Genomic DNA, 14,860 nt, shown 5'->3' with positions numbered 1-14,860 from the left:
CGGGAGACTCAGGACCGCTGCAGAGACCCAGTGCTTTCCGTTGCCCCAGAAGAAGTCCACCAACTTCTTCTGGATGATCCCAGCAAAAGTGGCTGATGGGACCAATGTGGTCAATCTGTACCAGAGCAGGGAAGCCACGAGTTGGTTAATGACCAACACCCTGCCCCGGTAGGAAAGCACCCTGAGGAGACCTGACCAGCGCCCCAGCCGGGCGACGACTTTCAACTCCAGCTCCTGCCAGTTCGCCAGCCAGGTCTCCGCGACGGGACTCAGGTAGACTCCCAAGTAAAGGAGGCGCGTGGTGCTCCACGTGAAAAACCGCATCTCCTCAGGGAGGGAGTCCACCTGCCATGGACCCACCAAGAGTCCAGAACATTTCCCCCAATTGATCCTTGCAGAGGAGGCGGCCGAGAAGACTCGTTGGCACTCGCGCATCCTCTGCAGATCAGCGGGGTCAGTGACCATGAGGAGCACGTCATCGGCATAGACCGAGAGGACCACCTCCATATCTGGCTCGCGTAGAACCATGCCCGTCAACCTCCTCCGAAGCAGACTAAGGAATGGCTCCACGCAGATGGCGTACAGTTGGCCTGACATGGGGCAGCCCTGACGTACTCCTCTGCGGAAGGGAATGGGAGCCGTCAAGGATCCGTTGACCTTGATGAGGCACTCCGCAGTGGTGTATAGAAGTCGGATCCGGGCCACAAAGTGCGGTCCGAACCCAAACGCCCGCAGAGTCCTCACCAGATACTCGTGATCCACCCTGTCGAAAGCCTTCTCCTGGTCAAGGGAGAGAAAGGCATTGGGTACACCGGTCTCCTGAGCCAGGTAGACCAGGTCCCGGACCAGATGGATATTGTCCTGGATGGACCGGCCCGGGACCGTGTAAGACTGGTCAGGGTGGATCACTTGGGCCAGCACTGGGCCCAGACGGTTGGCCATTGCCTTAGCAAAGACCTTGTAATCGGTACAGAGGAGGGAGACCGGGCGCCAGTTCTTTAGTAGGCGGAGATCACCCTTCTTGGGCAGAAGGACCACTACAGCCCTCCGCCAAGACAGGGGCATCTCCCCGGTCGCCAGGCTCTCCCTCAGGACCATGGTGTAGTCCTCCCCCAAGGTCCCCCAGAAAGTGCGGAGGAACTCTGCTGTCAGTCCGTCCAGGCCTGGGGATTTGCCCCTTTGAATCTGATGGAGGGCCGCAGTCAGTTCGTCTAGTGTCAGGGGGGCGTCCAGACGCTCGGCACCCTCCGGGCCGACCGTGGTTAGACCTTCCCACAGATCACTGCACTCGTCCACGCCGGAGCTATCCGGTGAAAACAAGGTCCCATAAAAGGAACGAACCGCCGCGTTGATGTCTTCTGGTTCGGTGACGGGGGAGTCATCGTCAGCGAGCAGCTCCACTAACTGCTGACGGACTCCCCGCCATTTCTCCAGCGAGTAGAAGAAGGGTGAACCGCGGTCCAAATCGTGGAGCATTTGGATCCGCGACCTCACATACGCGCCTCGGGATTGCTGTAACTGCAGCTCCTTCAGCGCGTCCTTCTTCTCCTGGTATTCCCTCCAGAGGGTCGGGTCCCCACCGGTCTGACTTAGACGCGAATCCAAATCGAGCAGCTCACTCCCGAGCTGTCGGACCTTGGAATCGCGTCTCTTGGTAGACCCCCTAGTGTACTCCTGACAGAAACGCCGGATGTGGGCCTTGCCCACGTCCCACCATAGCCGCAGGGAGTGAAATCCTCCCCTCTTCCCCTTCCAAGTGGTCCAGAACCTCACAAACGAGTCCCGGAAGCGGCGATCCTCCAGCAGCCGGTTGTTAAAGTGCCAGTACGCGGACCCTCCCCTCGTGCGCAGCAGGGTAAACTCTGCCCACACCAGGTGGTGGTCCGAGCAAGGCATCGGCCGCATGGAGGCCGCCGAGACCCGGGAGACGTACGCCCGAGAAATGTACAGGCGGTCAATGCGAGAGCCACCCCCCTCTGACCTCCTGGAGAAGGCACTGGAGTCGGGGTGGAGGTTCCTCCAGGTGTCTACCAAGTCAAAGGAGCCCACGAGCTCCTTCAACTTCTTCACCGACTCCTGGCCGCGCTGGATACCTGAACGGTCTCCTTCCTCGAGGGTACAGTTGAAATCTCCCCCAAAGATCACGCAGTCGCCAGGGTCGATGGAGCTCAAAAGGGTAGACACCTCCCGGAACAGGCACGTCTGCAACACGGCGGGCTTGGGGGCGTACACGTTGACAAAATGCAACGGCACGCCATCCAGGCGCACGGCCAGGTGAAGCAAGCGGCCTGGCACCAATTCCTGGACCTTTAGGATTTCTGGCCGGAAATTCGGGGCCAGCAAAATGGCCACCCCACTGGAAATGGAGCTGAGGTGGCTCATGAAGACCTCACCACTCCACTCCAGGAGCCAGGTGGACTCGTCTCCTGGGATGGTGTGGGTTTCCTGCAGGAAGCTCACCGCATATTTCCCATCCCTCAGGGTTGAGAGATGGTTAAACCTGCGGAGAGGCCCCCTGCTGCCATTTATGTTATAACTGGCTATGGTGATCGCCATGTCAGAAGTACACTAGATCCCCTCACCAGTCCCCTGGTCACTGACAGCAGAGTCGCCTTTGCCGCTACGGACCCTAGATGGATTGGCAGTGCGTTTCACCTTCCGGATCTTGGCAACAAGGGACGCTCTACTGGTCCCTCTACCCTCAGCAGGAACGACGCTGCTCTGGGCCTCGGCGTCCTTTTCCAGGTCGTCCAAGAAAGACCTGAGCTGACGCCGGTCGTTCCCCTTCACCCCCATCCCTCCCTTCACCCCCGTCCCTCCCTTCACCCCCGTCCCTCCCTTTCCCCTCCCCTTCCTTCTGAGGATGAGGTTCAGGGAGCTGGTGACCCCTTGAAAGTTCGGCCACCGGAGGGAGGCCAGTTTGGGCCGATGTTGGGCTCCTTCGGTGGCCGCGATGAACTCGCGGATCTCCTCCACTGGAATGAGAGGAGTGGCGTCGGGGGCAGCGAGAACATCCATTGACTCATTGCCCGAGGAGTCCTCTTCCACCCCCCCACTGCAGATGGAGTCACCGTTCCCATCCTTGGACACACCTTCTGTGCTTGAGACTCCCGCCCCACCCTGTGCAGCGGTTGCCTCTTCCCCACCCTCTGGTCTCACCTCCACCTCAGTCCCCACCGTGGGGCCAGTGGCAGAGGGGCCTTCCTCGGGTGTACCTGGGCAGTCAAGACCATTGACAGTGGGGTCTATCCCTCCACCAGTTGGGCCCAGAGTGGACTCTGGTGCCCCAGACTCAGGGAGTCCCTCTGGAGCCAGGTCCTGCGGGAGAGAAGGGCTGGTTTCCCCTTCCCCCTCCCCGCCTACTATCCCTAACTCCACAGGCGTGTTCTGCACCTCGTCCTGGGTGGGTTGCTCCTGGGCTTCCTCGGGTGCATGAATTGGGATTCCCTCCCCAACAGGAATCTCTCCCTGCTCCATTACACCCGAGTGGTCCCCATCACCACCCTCCCCAGAAACCCCTTCAGAGCATGGAACCGGGGCCAGTACCAGAGGGCAGGAGTCATCCTCCACCACAGCACTCCCTGCCCCACTGGAAGATTCCCCTATGTCCCCCTTCTGCTCCTCCCTGGAGAGATTCCTCCTTCTTTTTTTCGAAGGGGAGGAGCTCACAGACTCTGGGGTCACCTGAGCAACCCTAGTCTGCGGCTCCCCCTCCTCCCGCCCAATCCCCTCCGCCCCTGGCTGGATTATGGGGCTTGCGGACTCCCTAACGGGAGGTGACGGGATGGGTGGCAAAGTCTTATCCCCGGGGGGTTTGTTCCCCAGGTGCCTTATCTTCTTCGCCACCTTGCCCCCCTTCTTTTGACCCTCCCCATCCCCAGGGTTCCCTGACTCAACTACAGGGGGAGTGGGAGTGGGGGGGGGAGGGGGGTTAGTGGCACCGGAGGCGGAGGCCTCCGCCCGGGATTTGGGGCAATTCCTCCGAATATGCCCCACTTCCTTGCAGGCGTGGCACCTCGGGCGGTCCGATGTCCAGAAGATGGTGAAATCTCGCCCATCCTGCTGGACACAGAAGCGCCCGTCGACCACCTCCTCCCGGTCCAGCAACATTGTCAACTGGCGCCGGAGGGAGAGAACGTGCTGCAAGTCCTTCCTGCGGAACCCCATGGGTATTGGGGTGATGTCGGTGAGGATCTTCCCCAGGGTATGAAGGTGGGGAAGGAGGGCCTCGTTCTTGATGCAAGGCGGGACGTTGGATAGGACCACCCGCTGCGCGGTGGACCCCAGGGGCTCGACCTGTAGGAAAAGTCCACCCACTGTGACCCCTTTACATACAGTCGCGTTCACCCCCTCAACAGACTCCAGAAAGAACACGCCCTTCCCAAACATTTTTCCCACATACACAATGCCTACAGGCTTGGCTGCCGCTGCCACAGCAGCCGCGCAGTCCTCCAGGTTCATTTGGGGGGGCAAGTAGCACCTGACCCCATGTTCAAAGGGTAGGTTCCTCATGGGGAACCGGGCCCCCAGAGGAGCAGCCGAAGCAGCTGAAGCAGCCGCCTTAGCATAACTCCCCGAAGGCCCCGATCCCCCAGAACGCTGACCCTGCATGGTATCAGGCACTACAGTGAAACAAAAACACTGATACACAAAGACAAAGACAATCCAAAAGGCACGGGGCCAAGTCCAAACACACAAACAAGTGTAGAACAGTTCAAGGGAGGGAGGCGAGTGGTGTTGCCTCGAACGTCAATAATGGCGGCTCCCACTAGAAACTGCTGCGTCACGGCCTCTTGGCCCGGGTATCTCAGCTCTCCTGCTTCCCCTGGTGAGCTGCAGACTTTCTCAAGCAATCCCCGCTGGTCTTCGCTGCTCCTGCAGCAACGAAGGGGATTCACCTGCAGTCTGTTATTGTTGGAAGCCTATCTCTGATAGAGAGGAGGCTCCTTCAGCTCCAGGTCTCAAGGCCACAGAAGAAGGTCGAGGGTGTAGAAAAACTCCCACACCGCACGAAAACCAGACCCGTCCGGTCAGTAGCGACGAGGCAGTGTGGGGGGGGTTGTTCTGGACGCAGGTGTATCAGTCCAGACAGGTTTTTCTCCCCTTTTTTGTGCGCCACAGTTTCCTGGCAGGTTGCCAGCCTCAGTAGTGGGAGCTGAGCAGTCAATTGATAACACCGCTCGCAGCCCCAAAACACACAGAAACCTTTTAAAAAGATTTCTGTAGCGTCGCAGCGATACCCAAAGATGTTTAGAGTACCGCTGTACCTCCTCCGAATTCCAAAAGATGTTTAGAGCTCACTCGTTCGAGTGATTGAGACAGAGCTCCGTAGCACCACACCTGAGCTTGGTGGGGATGACCGTGTTGAAGGCGGAGCTATAGTCTATGAATAGCATCCTCACGTACGCGCCCTGTCTCTCTAGGTGAGTCAGGACAGTGTGAAGAGCCAGAGAGATGGCGTCCTCTGTGGATCTATTTGCCCTGTATGCAAATTGATGTGGGTCCAGTGAGTCAGGGATGCTGGATTTGATGTGTGAGAGGACCAGCCTCTCAAAGCACTTCATGACTATCGGCTTAGGGCCGATACAGGGGTCAGAACTTATGGGGAGAAAGCAGAAGAATGGGGTTAGGAGGCAGAGATAGATCAGCCATGATTGAATGGCAGAATAGACTTGATGGGCCAAATGGCCTAATTCTATTATCACTTATGATCTTATGATCCGACGATAGCAGCTATGGCCCTGGGGATGAAGCTGTTCCTGAGTCTGGAGGTGCGGGCGTAAAAGGCCTTGTATCATCTGCCCGATGGAAGGAGTTCGAACAGACTGTTGCAGGGGTGTGAAGAGTCTTTGTGGATGCTGGTGGCTTTTCTGAGGCATCGTGTGTTGTAGATACCCTCCAAGTCTGGTAGCTGTGTTCCGATGGCCCTCTGAGCTCTATGGACTACCTGCTGTAGTCTCAACCTCCAATTTAGAGTGAAGCATCTCTGCTTTTTTGACGGCCTAATGTAGGTCGTACCTGGAATTCCTGTATGCCTGACATCTGGTCCTCAGAAGATTATGGACCTCTTGGTTCATCTGGATGAGGAAAAGTTGAATGGATTTGGTGGGAACACACTACTCCACGCATTTTCTTATGAGGTTGGTAACAACCGTGGCATATTCTTTTCGGTCTGTTGAACATTGCCCACTCTACCCATTCCAAGCAATTGCGGAGTCATTCCTCTGCCTCCTCTGAGCAGTTCACCGCTGGAGCAGCGCTCTTCAGACTCTGCAGGAAGGAGGAGCACAGCCAGGTGGTCTGATTCCCCAAAGTGAAGGCAAGGGATAGAGCGAGAGGCATCTTTCATGGTGGAATAGCAGTGGTTGAGGGTGTTACAGGACACATGCTGCTGATGTTTACAAAATAACTTCTCCAAACTGGTCTTGACAGAATCCCCAGTTATGATGAGAAATGGTATTGGTTGATCTCGGCGTGCCCCTCCTCCAGTGCTAGATGAATGTCAGCCTGGGGTGGAATGTAGACCGTGGTCATGGTGATGGGGGGGGGGAATTCTCTTCATGGATAGGGCAGTACTTCACTGCGAGGTGTTCCTGGTGCAGAGAGCAGGAGTTGGACAGGATGGTTTTTGTCTGAATACCAGGAAGAGTTTATCATGAGGCAGATGCCTTTCCCCAATACTGCCAGTCAGTCCATGCAATCAATGGAGAAACCTTTGGGCTGGAGGTGAGCCATGCCAAACAGAGCACACAGCATTCCCTCATCTGTCTCAATCTCCCCTAAATGTGTTCTCACTTACATGATTGTTTTGTTTTTGAACGTTTCCTGTGTGGGAAATTTCCTGTTATGAACCTTTATCCTCCTCGGCTGAGGATCTCTCCCCATAACTGAACTGCTCCAGCCCAGGGAATAGCTTGGGAAATCTAGTGCAGAAATCTCAAAGTCACACTCAAATGTGTAATACACAAAGCCAACCTTTAGAGGAGTCTGTGCATTCAAGTGAAAGCAAAAGAGCCCTTTCAACTATTCTGAGGAGCAGTTCTTTTCAGTCCTGGCCAATATATATTTTTTATACATGCATAACTAAGAAACAATTTATCTGTTTATCATCACCTGCTGTTTGTGAGAACATGCTGTATACAAACACTTCTATTTTCCTAAACTAGAATAGCAACTGCACAAAAAGACACAAAACGCTGGAGTAACTCAACAGAACAAGCAGCTTCTCTGAAGAACATTGATCCCGAAACGTCACCTATCCATGTTCTTCAGAGATGCTACCTGATCTGCTGAGTTACGCCATATTTCTGGGTCTGTTTATGCAGTAAGCAGCAAATGCAGTTCCTTGTTTTTACTGCTTGCTGTTGGGTACTTCAGTTGATCAGGTCATGAAAGATGTGACAGAAATGCATTTCCCCATGATGTATTTCAGCTGCATTTTAAAACAGTATGACATGCACAACTCATTACTGCCATGATAGAAACACAGAAAAGGACAGAATGCAAAGGTTCATCCTATTGATTCTTAGTATGTTGGGTTTATTGTGTAAAGAGAGATTGAACAAACTAAGTCTTTATTACAGAGTTTAGAAGAATGTCTGATTATATAATTGAAACATACAGGTAGTTCGGTGATAATGCCACAGTTCTGTAACTAAGCAACTTTTGCTGTAAAACATAATGTTATATAAATTGTGTCAATATGAAAAAGAGGGTTAGGGGGCTAAAGAGTTTCAGATAACAGTAACTTATCTGTTCTTATTCAGTTCTTATCTTGTTCTTAACAGTAACTTATTCAGCACTTTTAATGTACTACAAAAGCCTCAGTGTTTCAAGCCTCAAAGTAAGGATAATTTTATCAGATTTCTTTTGGTAAGTACTAGCAGCCAGTTTTGACTACAGGTGCACTTAACCTTTTAAAAAGCAAAAACTTGGATTTGTGTTCATGTATATCTAAAGTCAAAACTTTTGATTTATTGATAGATCCAGAACAGTGAGTAGGAACACAAGACACGAGAGTAGGCCACCTGATCTCTTGAGGTCGCTCTACCATTCAAAATGGAGGCAAAAGACTGCACATGCTAGAATCTGGAGCGAAAATACTGCTGCAGGAACTCAATGGGCCAGGCACGTCTATGGAGGGAAATAGACAATAGAAGATTGGCCCTTTAAAACTGACGTACATTGGAGGCTCTCACCAAGAGTGGTGGATCTCTGAAATTCTATACCCCACTGGCTACTTAAAGAGAGGAAGTAGGTACATTTTTGAAAGATCAGGTAAACTGATCAGGAAATTCTCCACGAGAGGAATAGATCGGGTAGATGCACAAAGTCTCTTGACCCAGAGTGGGTGAATCGAGGACCAGAGGACATAGGTTTAAGGTGAAGGGGAAAAGATTTAAGAGGAATCTGAGGGGTAACTTTTTCACACAAAGGGTGGTGGGTGTATGGAACAAGCTGCCAGAGGAGGTAGTTGAAGCTGGGACTATCCCAACGTTTAAGAAGCAGTTAAGACAGGTATATAGATAGGACAGGTTTGGAGGGATATGGACTAAACGCAGGCAGGTGGGATGAGTGTAGCTGGGACGTGTTGGCCAGTGTGGGCAAGTTAGGCAGAAGGGCCTGTTTCCCCATTGTATCACTCTATGACTCTATAACTGAAGTCTATGGGAAATTGGTGCAGAAACGAAACCGAGCATATTGCAAATCAGTCATGATAATATTGAATGGTAGCAAACAAAAACTGCTGCAGGAATTCAGCAGATCAGGCTAAGTCTATGGAGAGAATAGATAGTGGAGCTTCGGGTTGAGATCCTTCCTCTGGGCTGTAGAGATGGCAGCTAAGGCCGTGGCATGGTCCTCTTGCAGGACGTAGGAAGAGAGATTCCCAGTGTTCCTGAGCAGTGCACCCGTGGAGACCGCATTAGGGAACTGGAACAGCAGCTGGACACTCCAGGATCATCTGAGAGACTGAGTAAGTCGTGGATAGGTGTTACAGTGAGCTGGTCACGCCAAGAGCACAGGAAGAAAGTAGCTGGGTGACCACCAGGAAAGGAAATGCAGGAATTCCCTGTGGCCAATCCCCTTGACAACAAGCACGCCCCTTTAGATACCGTTTAGGGGGTGGGGGGATGATCAGTCAGGGAAGAGCAGCAACACCAGTCCAGTCTGGCTCTTTTGGAACGGGTGAAGTCAGCCAGAGCCATTGTAATTAGAAACTCTCTAGTTAGGGGGCTAGGCAGGAGATTTTGTGGCATTCCAGGATGGTGTGCTGCCTCCCTGGAGTCAGCATTCAAGATGTCTCAGAACGGCTGCAGACCATTCTCAAGGGGGAGGGCAGGCAGCCAGGTCAATGTACACGTTTGCACAATGACATAGATAGAAAAACGGATGAGGTCTTGCAGGGTGAATACAAGGAGCTAAGCAAAAGGCTAAAAAGTACAACCTCAAAGGTCGTAATCTTCAGAATGCTCTCAGAAAGAACAGGAAGATTGGACAGGTATATGCATGGCTAAGGAGTTTGTGTGGATAACCAGAGAGCAGTGCTGAGCTACTATCTACCTCTTGTGACTCTTGGACTATCCTTGATAAAGTCCTCGATTGTAAATGGCTCGATTGTAATCATGTGTTGGCTTTCAGCCAACTGGATAGCACACAACAAAAGCTTTTCACTGTACCTCGGTACACGTGACGATAAACTAAACTGTAAACTATGGGAGAGATTTAGACTTTGGGACCATTGGGATCTTTACAGGGGCAGAGGTGACCTGTACAAGAGAGGTGGGTTGCACCTGAACTGGAAGAGAACCTATGTCCTGGTGGGCAGGGAGTGGTGGTGAAAGGTGTTTTTTGGATTGGAGGCCTGTGAATGGTGCCTGACGTATAGGTGCCGGGTCCATTGTTATTTGTGGATTATATCAACGATTTGAATGAGGATGTTGCCAGGACACATGGGCCTGGGCTATAGGAAACATTGGGCACGCTACGGTTTTTCCTTGGACCACAGGAGGCTGAAGAGTGATCTTATAGAGGTGTATAAAATCATGGGGGGGGGGGGGTTAGACTTTTGTCCAAGGTTGGGGAATCAAGAACCAGAGGACATAGGTTTAAGGTGAGGGGGAAAGATATAATTGGAACCTGAGCAGCAAATATTTCACTAAGAGGATGGTAGGTATATGGAACATGCTATCAGAGAAGGTAGTTGAGTCAGGTATTATAACAACATTTAAAAGACACATGGACAGGTACATAGATAGGAACGGTTTAGAGGGATATGGGGCAAAGCAAGCAATCGGGACTAGTTTAGACGGCACATTTCTATTGGCACGGGCGAGATGGGCCAAAGGCTCAGTTTCTGTGCTGCATGTTTATGACTGCGAGAGTGTGGTAGATAGCCAGTATGAAGCGGTGAGTGGGGTGGATAGATGAATCCAGGTAAGGAGGGGCAGATGGGTGGATGCGGTTAAGTGGGCAATGCGCAGATGGGTGGATGGTGAGGAATTCCCAAACTTCAAAGAACCTGTTCTCCATTACTCCCTCTATCTATCCAGATTCTCCCACTCACACACCTCTTTCCCACAACATCCAGCCTCCTCCCACCCAGCTTCTTCCCCACCTACTCCATCTGCCCGTTACCCACACAATTTCTCCCATTGATTTCCCTCCCTTCCACTGTCTGCATCTGCCCATCCCTTCTCCCATTTAGGTCCCATGCTCCATCTTCCTGTCCCATCAGATTCCATCTCTGCAGCCCCTGATTACCTCCTCCAAACACATCCCAGGCTGTATCATCTTTGCACCTCTCTTGCCCTCCTGAGCCCATCGACCAATCCAACCTCCACATCTGCATCCACCTATCAAGTCCTTTGCTCAAAATTCCAGCATCTGCAGTCTCTTGTGTATCCTTTCTTAAATGAGAAGTTTCAAATTGTGCAGATTACTCCAGGTGTGGCCTCAGCAAAAGCCCAAGTAATTGTAATAATATTTGTTTTTTCTAAACTCATCTCTTTTGCAATTTGTTCCATCTGCCTGTTAATGTTTTGCAACTCATGTATAAAAAAACTAAGTACTCTTTTTCATTTTCAATCTTTCTTCATTTAGATAATAGTCTGTCTTTGGATTCATCTTACAGAAGAAGTGCACTACTATACACTTTCCTACATTAAACTCAACTTGCTAAGTTTTCACCTTCTGATTCAATCTACATCCTGTTGCAGTAAAAATACCTTCATTGCCACATGGCCTCCCATTTCTCTTTCTATCATCAACAACTTGGATACCGAAATTCGGTCCACCTCAGGGTCATTAATATAAACTGTAAATAACGGATGGCCAAAAACTAATCCACTGGTTATATTTTGCAAACTAAAATGACCAATTTCGTCCCCTTCTCTGTCTTCTGTGCAATAGCCAATCTTCATTTTATACAACACTTACCCCAATTCCATGAGGTTATTAAGAAAGCAGTTAATATCATCAAACACCCACACCACCTCTCTTCTCACTGCTACCATCGTGAGGATGGTGCAGGGGCCTCAGAACTCCCTCCAGGTTTAAGAGCAGTTTCGCCTCATCGACTAATCAGATTCTTAAATCACCCTACCTCAACATTGAACCACTATGGACTTTGCACAACTATGGCAACTATCTCTACGTACTTAAGATTCTGCACTTTAATTGTCTCGTTTGCTGAGAATAACTAATAATCTATTCCAAATGTATTCTTGTTGTTGTGCCCAATGTGCCTGTAAAGCTGCAGCAAGTAAGAATTTCATTGTTCTTGTTTACATGACAAATAAACATTTTTAATCTTGTGGCACCTCTTCCAATGGCTCCTGAAAATCCAAATACACCACGTATAGATTCCCCTCTAGTGCCTCTGCTTGTTACATCCTTAATGAATTCTAGCAAATTTGTCAAACATGATTTACCTTTCGTAAAACCATGAAATTAAACCAAAACGTTTCGTAAAACCATTAAATTCTCAAAATAATTAGCTAGCTGTTCGTCAATTGTAAAATCCAATGTCTAGCCAACAACACATATGCCGATTGGGCTAGAATCACCTACTTTTTGTCTTGGGTATCACAAAATGCTGGAGTAACTCAGCGGGTCAGGCAGCATCTCTGGAGAGAAGGAATGGGTGACATTTCGGGTCAAGACCCTTCTTAAGACTGATGTCGGGGGGGGGGGGGGCAGGACAAAGAAAGGATATAGGTGGAGACAGGAAGACAGTGGGAGAACTGGGAGGGGGGAGGGGAGAAGTGGGACAGAGGAACTATCTAAAGTTAGAGAAGTCAATGTCCATATCGCTGGGCTGTAAGCTGCCCAAGTGAAATATGAGGTGCTGTTCTTCCAATTTGCAGTGGGCCTCACTATGACACTGGAGGAGGCCCATGACAGAAAGGTCAGACTGGGAGTGGGAGTTGAAGTGTTCAGCCACCGGGAGATCAGGTTGGTTAAGGCGGACTGAGCGTAGGTATTAAGCGAAACGATCACCGAGCCTGCGTTTGGTCTCGCCGATGTAAAGAAGTTGACATCTGGAACAGCGGATACAATAGATGAGGTTGGAGGAGGTGCAGGCGAACCTCTGCCTCACCTGGAAAGACTGTTTGGGTCCTTGGATGGAGTTGAGGGGGGAGGTAAAGGGACAGGTGTTGCATCTCCTGCGGTTGCAGGGGAAAGTGCCTGGGGTGGGGGTGGTTTGGGTAGGAAGGGACGAGTGAACCAGGGAATTACGGAGGGAACGGTCTCTGCGGAAAGCCGAAAGGGGAGGAGATGGGAAGATGGGGCCAGTAGTGGGATCCCGTTGGAGGTGACGGAAATGTTGCAGGATAATTTGTTGGATACCCTAGCTGAAGGGGTGAAAGGTGAGGACAAGGGGGACTCTGTCTTTGTTACGAATGGGGGGAGGGGGAGCAGGAGCAGAGCTGCGGGATATAGAGGAGGCCCTAGTGAGAGCCTCATCTATAATGGAAGAGAGGAAGCCCCGTTTCCTAAAGAATGAGGACATCTCTGATGCCCTCGTGTGAAACACCTCATCCTGGGCACAGAAGCGGGGTAGACGGAGGAATTGGGAGTAGGGGATAGACTTTTTGCAGGAGACAGGGTGGGAAGAAGTGTAGTCCAGATAGCTGTGGGTGTCAGTGGGTTTGTAGCAGATGTTGGTCACTTGTCTTCCTTTCCCTTAAACAATCCCATTTGCGATCCCTTTCCAGAACTCTGAATTTTGAAAAATATCTACCAATGGCTCGTTTCACTTCCACACACTATCTTTAACACCTCTGCTGTAGACCATCAAGGTGTGGTAACCTGTCTGCCTTTAGTTCCATTATATTTCACAATACTTTCTTTTTGGGTATGGTGACTGTTAGAAGTTCCATACTGTTTGAAACTGGCCCACATCTTTGATTTAGTTGCAGTGTTGACTGTGGGTAACGTAATTTTGACCAAAAACATGTTTTTGGATGACAATAAAGGCTATTCATTCATTCATTACCACTCTCTAGTACACCTTACCACTGTATACATTAGTCTTTGGTGTAATATTTTTAATATGGTTTAATATATGCCCTTCTTTGTTAACCTGTCAGCTTTCTTCCTTGCTGGACCCTGCATGAAGCTCAAAGTCCACCTTGGTGCTGCAGATCCTTAGTATCGCACAGAGATCTGCCCCAATCTCCAGCATCAAAGTACCTAACTGAAATAATCACTTCTTAAAAATTTATTACAGAAGTATAAAGAGTTAAATAAATTTTCACCAGTTCTAACTCTCAAGAAACAGCTCTTCAAGACACATCCAATTTATCAATGCAATGTTAGAAATCAAATGTCCTCCAAACCTCTTTAGGTGTTTGCTGATCTGTGATCCGTTGACCTTCAAACAAAAATCGAAGTGAATTTGGGGGAACACCCTGCATCAAAGGAAACATAAAATACATTAAATTAGACTGTGTACTAATTTAGAAAATTGCAATAGTTTTTATTGAACTATTTGTTGGGAGATAATAATGACCGTTTGAAATGATACCAGGATTCATCCAAAGTCAAATATTTCCTCAGTAGGAAAGGTTTGAAAGCAGGAGCTCAGACATTCCATACTTTCTCGAAGTGGTCAGCTCCAAAGCTGCACTTTCAGAAATGGGTTCATTTTGTAGGGGTTGAGGAAAAAAGGAGACTTTTGCAGTAAATTTATAAAATATACTGCTTTATTACAAAAGAAATCCAAAATTGTACTAACCACTATTTAGCATGAGTATCCATTAAGTTTTTTGGTGCTTTAAGCCTTCTTAAGTGCATACAAAGGATTGTCACATACCATTTAATTTAAATGTTCCCTTTAAGTTGCCAAGTTGTTGATACTAACAGATCTTGGTCTTCTGCTTTACTAAATATCCATCAACGATGCAACAGCAAGACCTCTTCGCAAACTCCAAGCTCATAAAATTATAATTGGAAACTAGAAAATACGAAATGCAAATAGAACAGAGTTGCCTGAGCTTTGTTGGTGGATTACCACCATGCACTGTTTTCGGTAGTGGCTACAGTTTGCACAACTCTGACTTATACATTTCCATTTGGGAAGTATTTAATAAAAATTACAATGGATTATGATGAACAGTTAATCCTTTGCCTTATTTTTTTGATCATTTTTTATTCCCATGATTATTTGTTAATATAATCGTCAAGCTAAATAGCTGAGAAAAAAAGCTCAGTCAGTCAATGAAATAGGGTCAAATCAATGTACACTGCCAACACAATGAAATCAAATCATGATGCGTTAACTAATAATTCATTTCACTGGCACTGCAGGTTTGACAACAACTCCAAGTCAGCTTTACTTATAATATATTTAAACTGT

At 49.4% G+C, this 14,860-nt stretch overlaps 1 protein-coding gene across 1 annotated transcript in view; it reads right to left on the bottom strand.

Annotated features, from left to right (window-relative positions):
• Positions 1 to 14,860, bottom strand: part of sumo1 (small ubiquitin like modifier 1) — a 50,525-nt gene that overhangs the window by 12,236 nt on the left and 23,429 nt on the right. The window contains exon 4 of the mRNA XM_078424694.1: positions 13,842 to 13,913. Coding sequence (XP_078280820.1) covers positions 13,842 to 13,913 — 72 coding nt within the window. The remainder of the gene's footprint in view (positions 1 to 13,841; positions 13,914 to 14,860) is intronic.

Source organism: Rhinoraja longicauda, chromosome 29, assembly GCF_053455715.1.
Source record: "Rhinoraja longicauda isolate Sanriku21f chromosome 29, sRhiLon1.1, whole genome shotgun sequence".
Classification (NCBI taxonomy): domain Eukaryota; kingdom Metazoa; phylum Chordata; class Chondrichthyes; order Rajiformes; family Arhynchobatidae; genus Rhinoraja; species Rhinoraja longicauda.
Note: the sequence above shows the minus strand (reverse complement) of the source record. Positions and strands in the feature narration are given on the sequence as shown.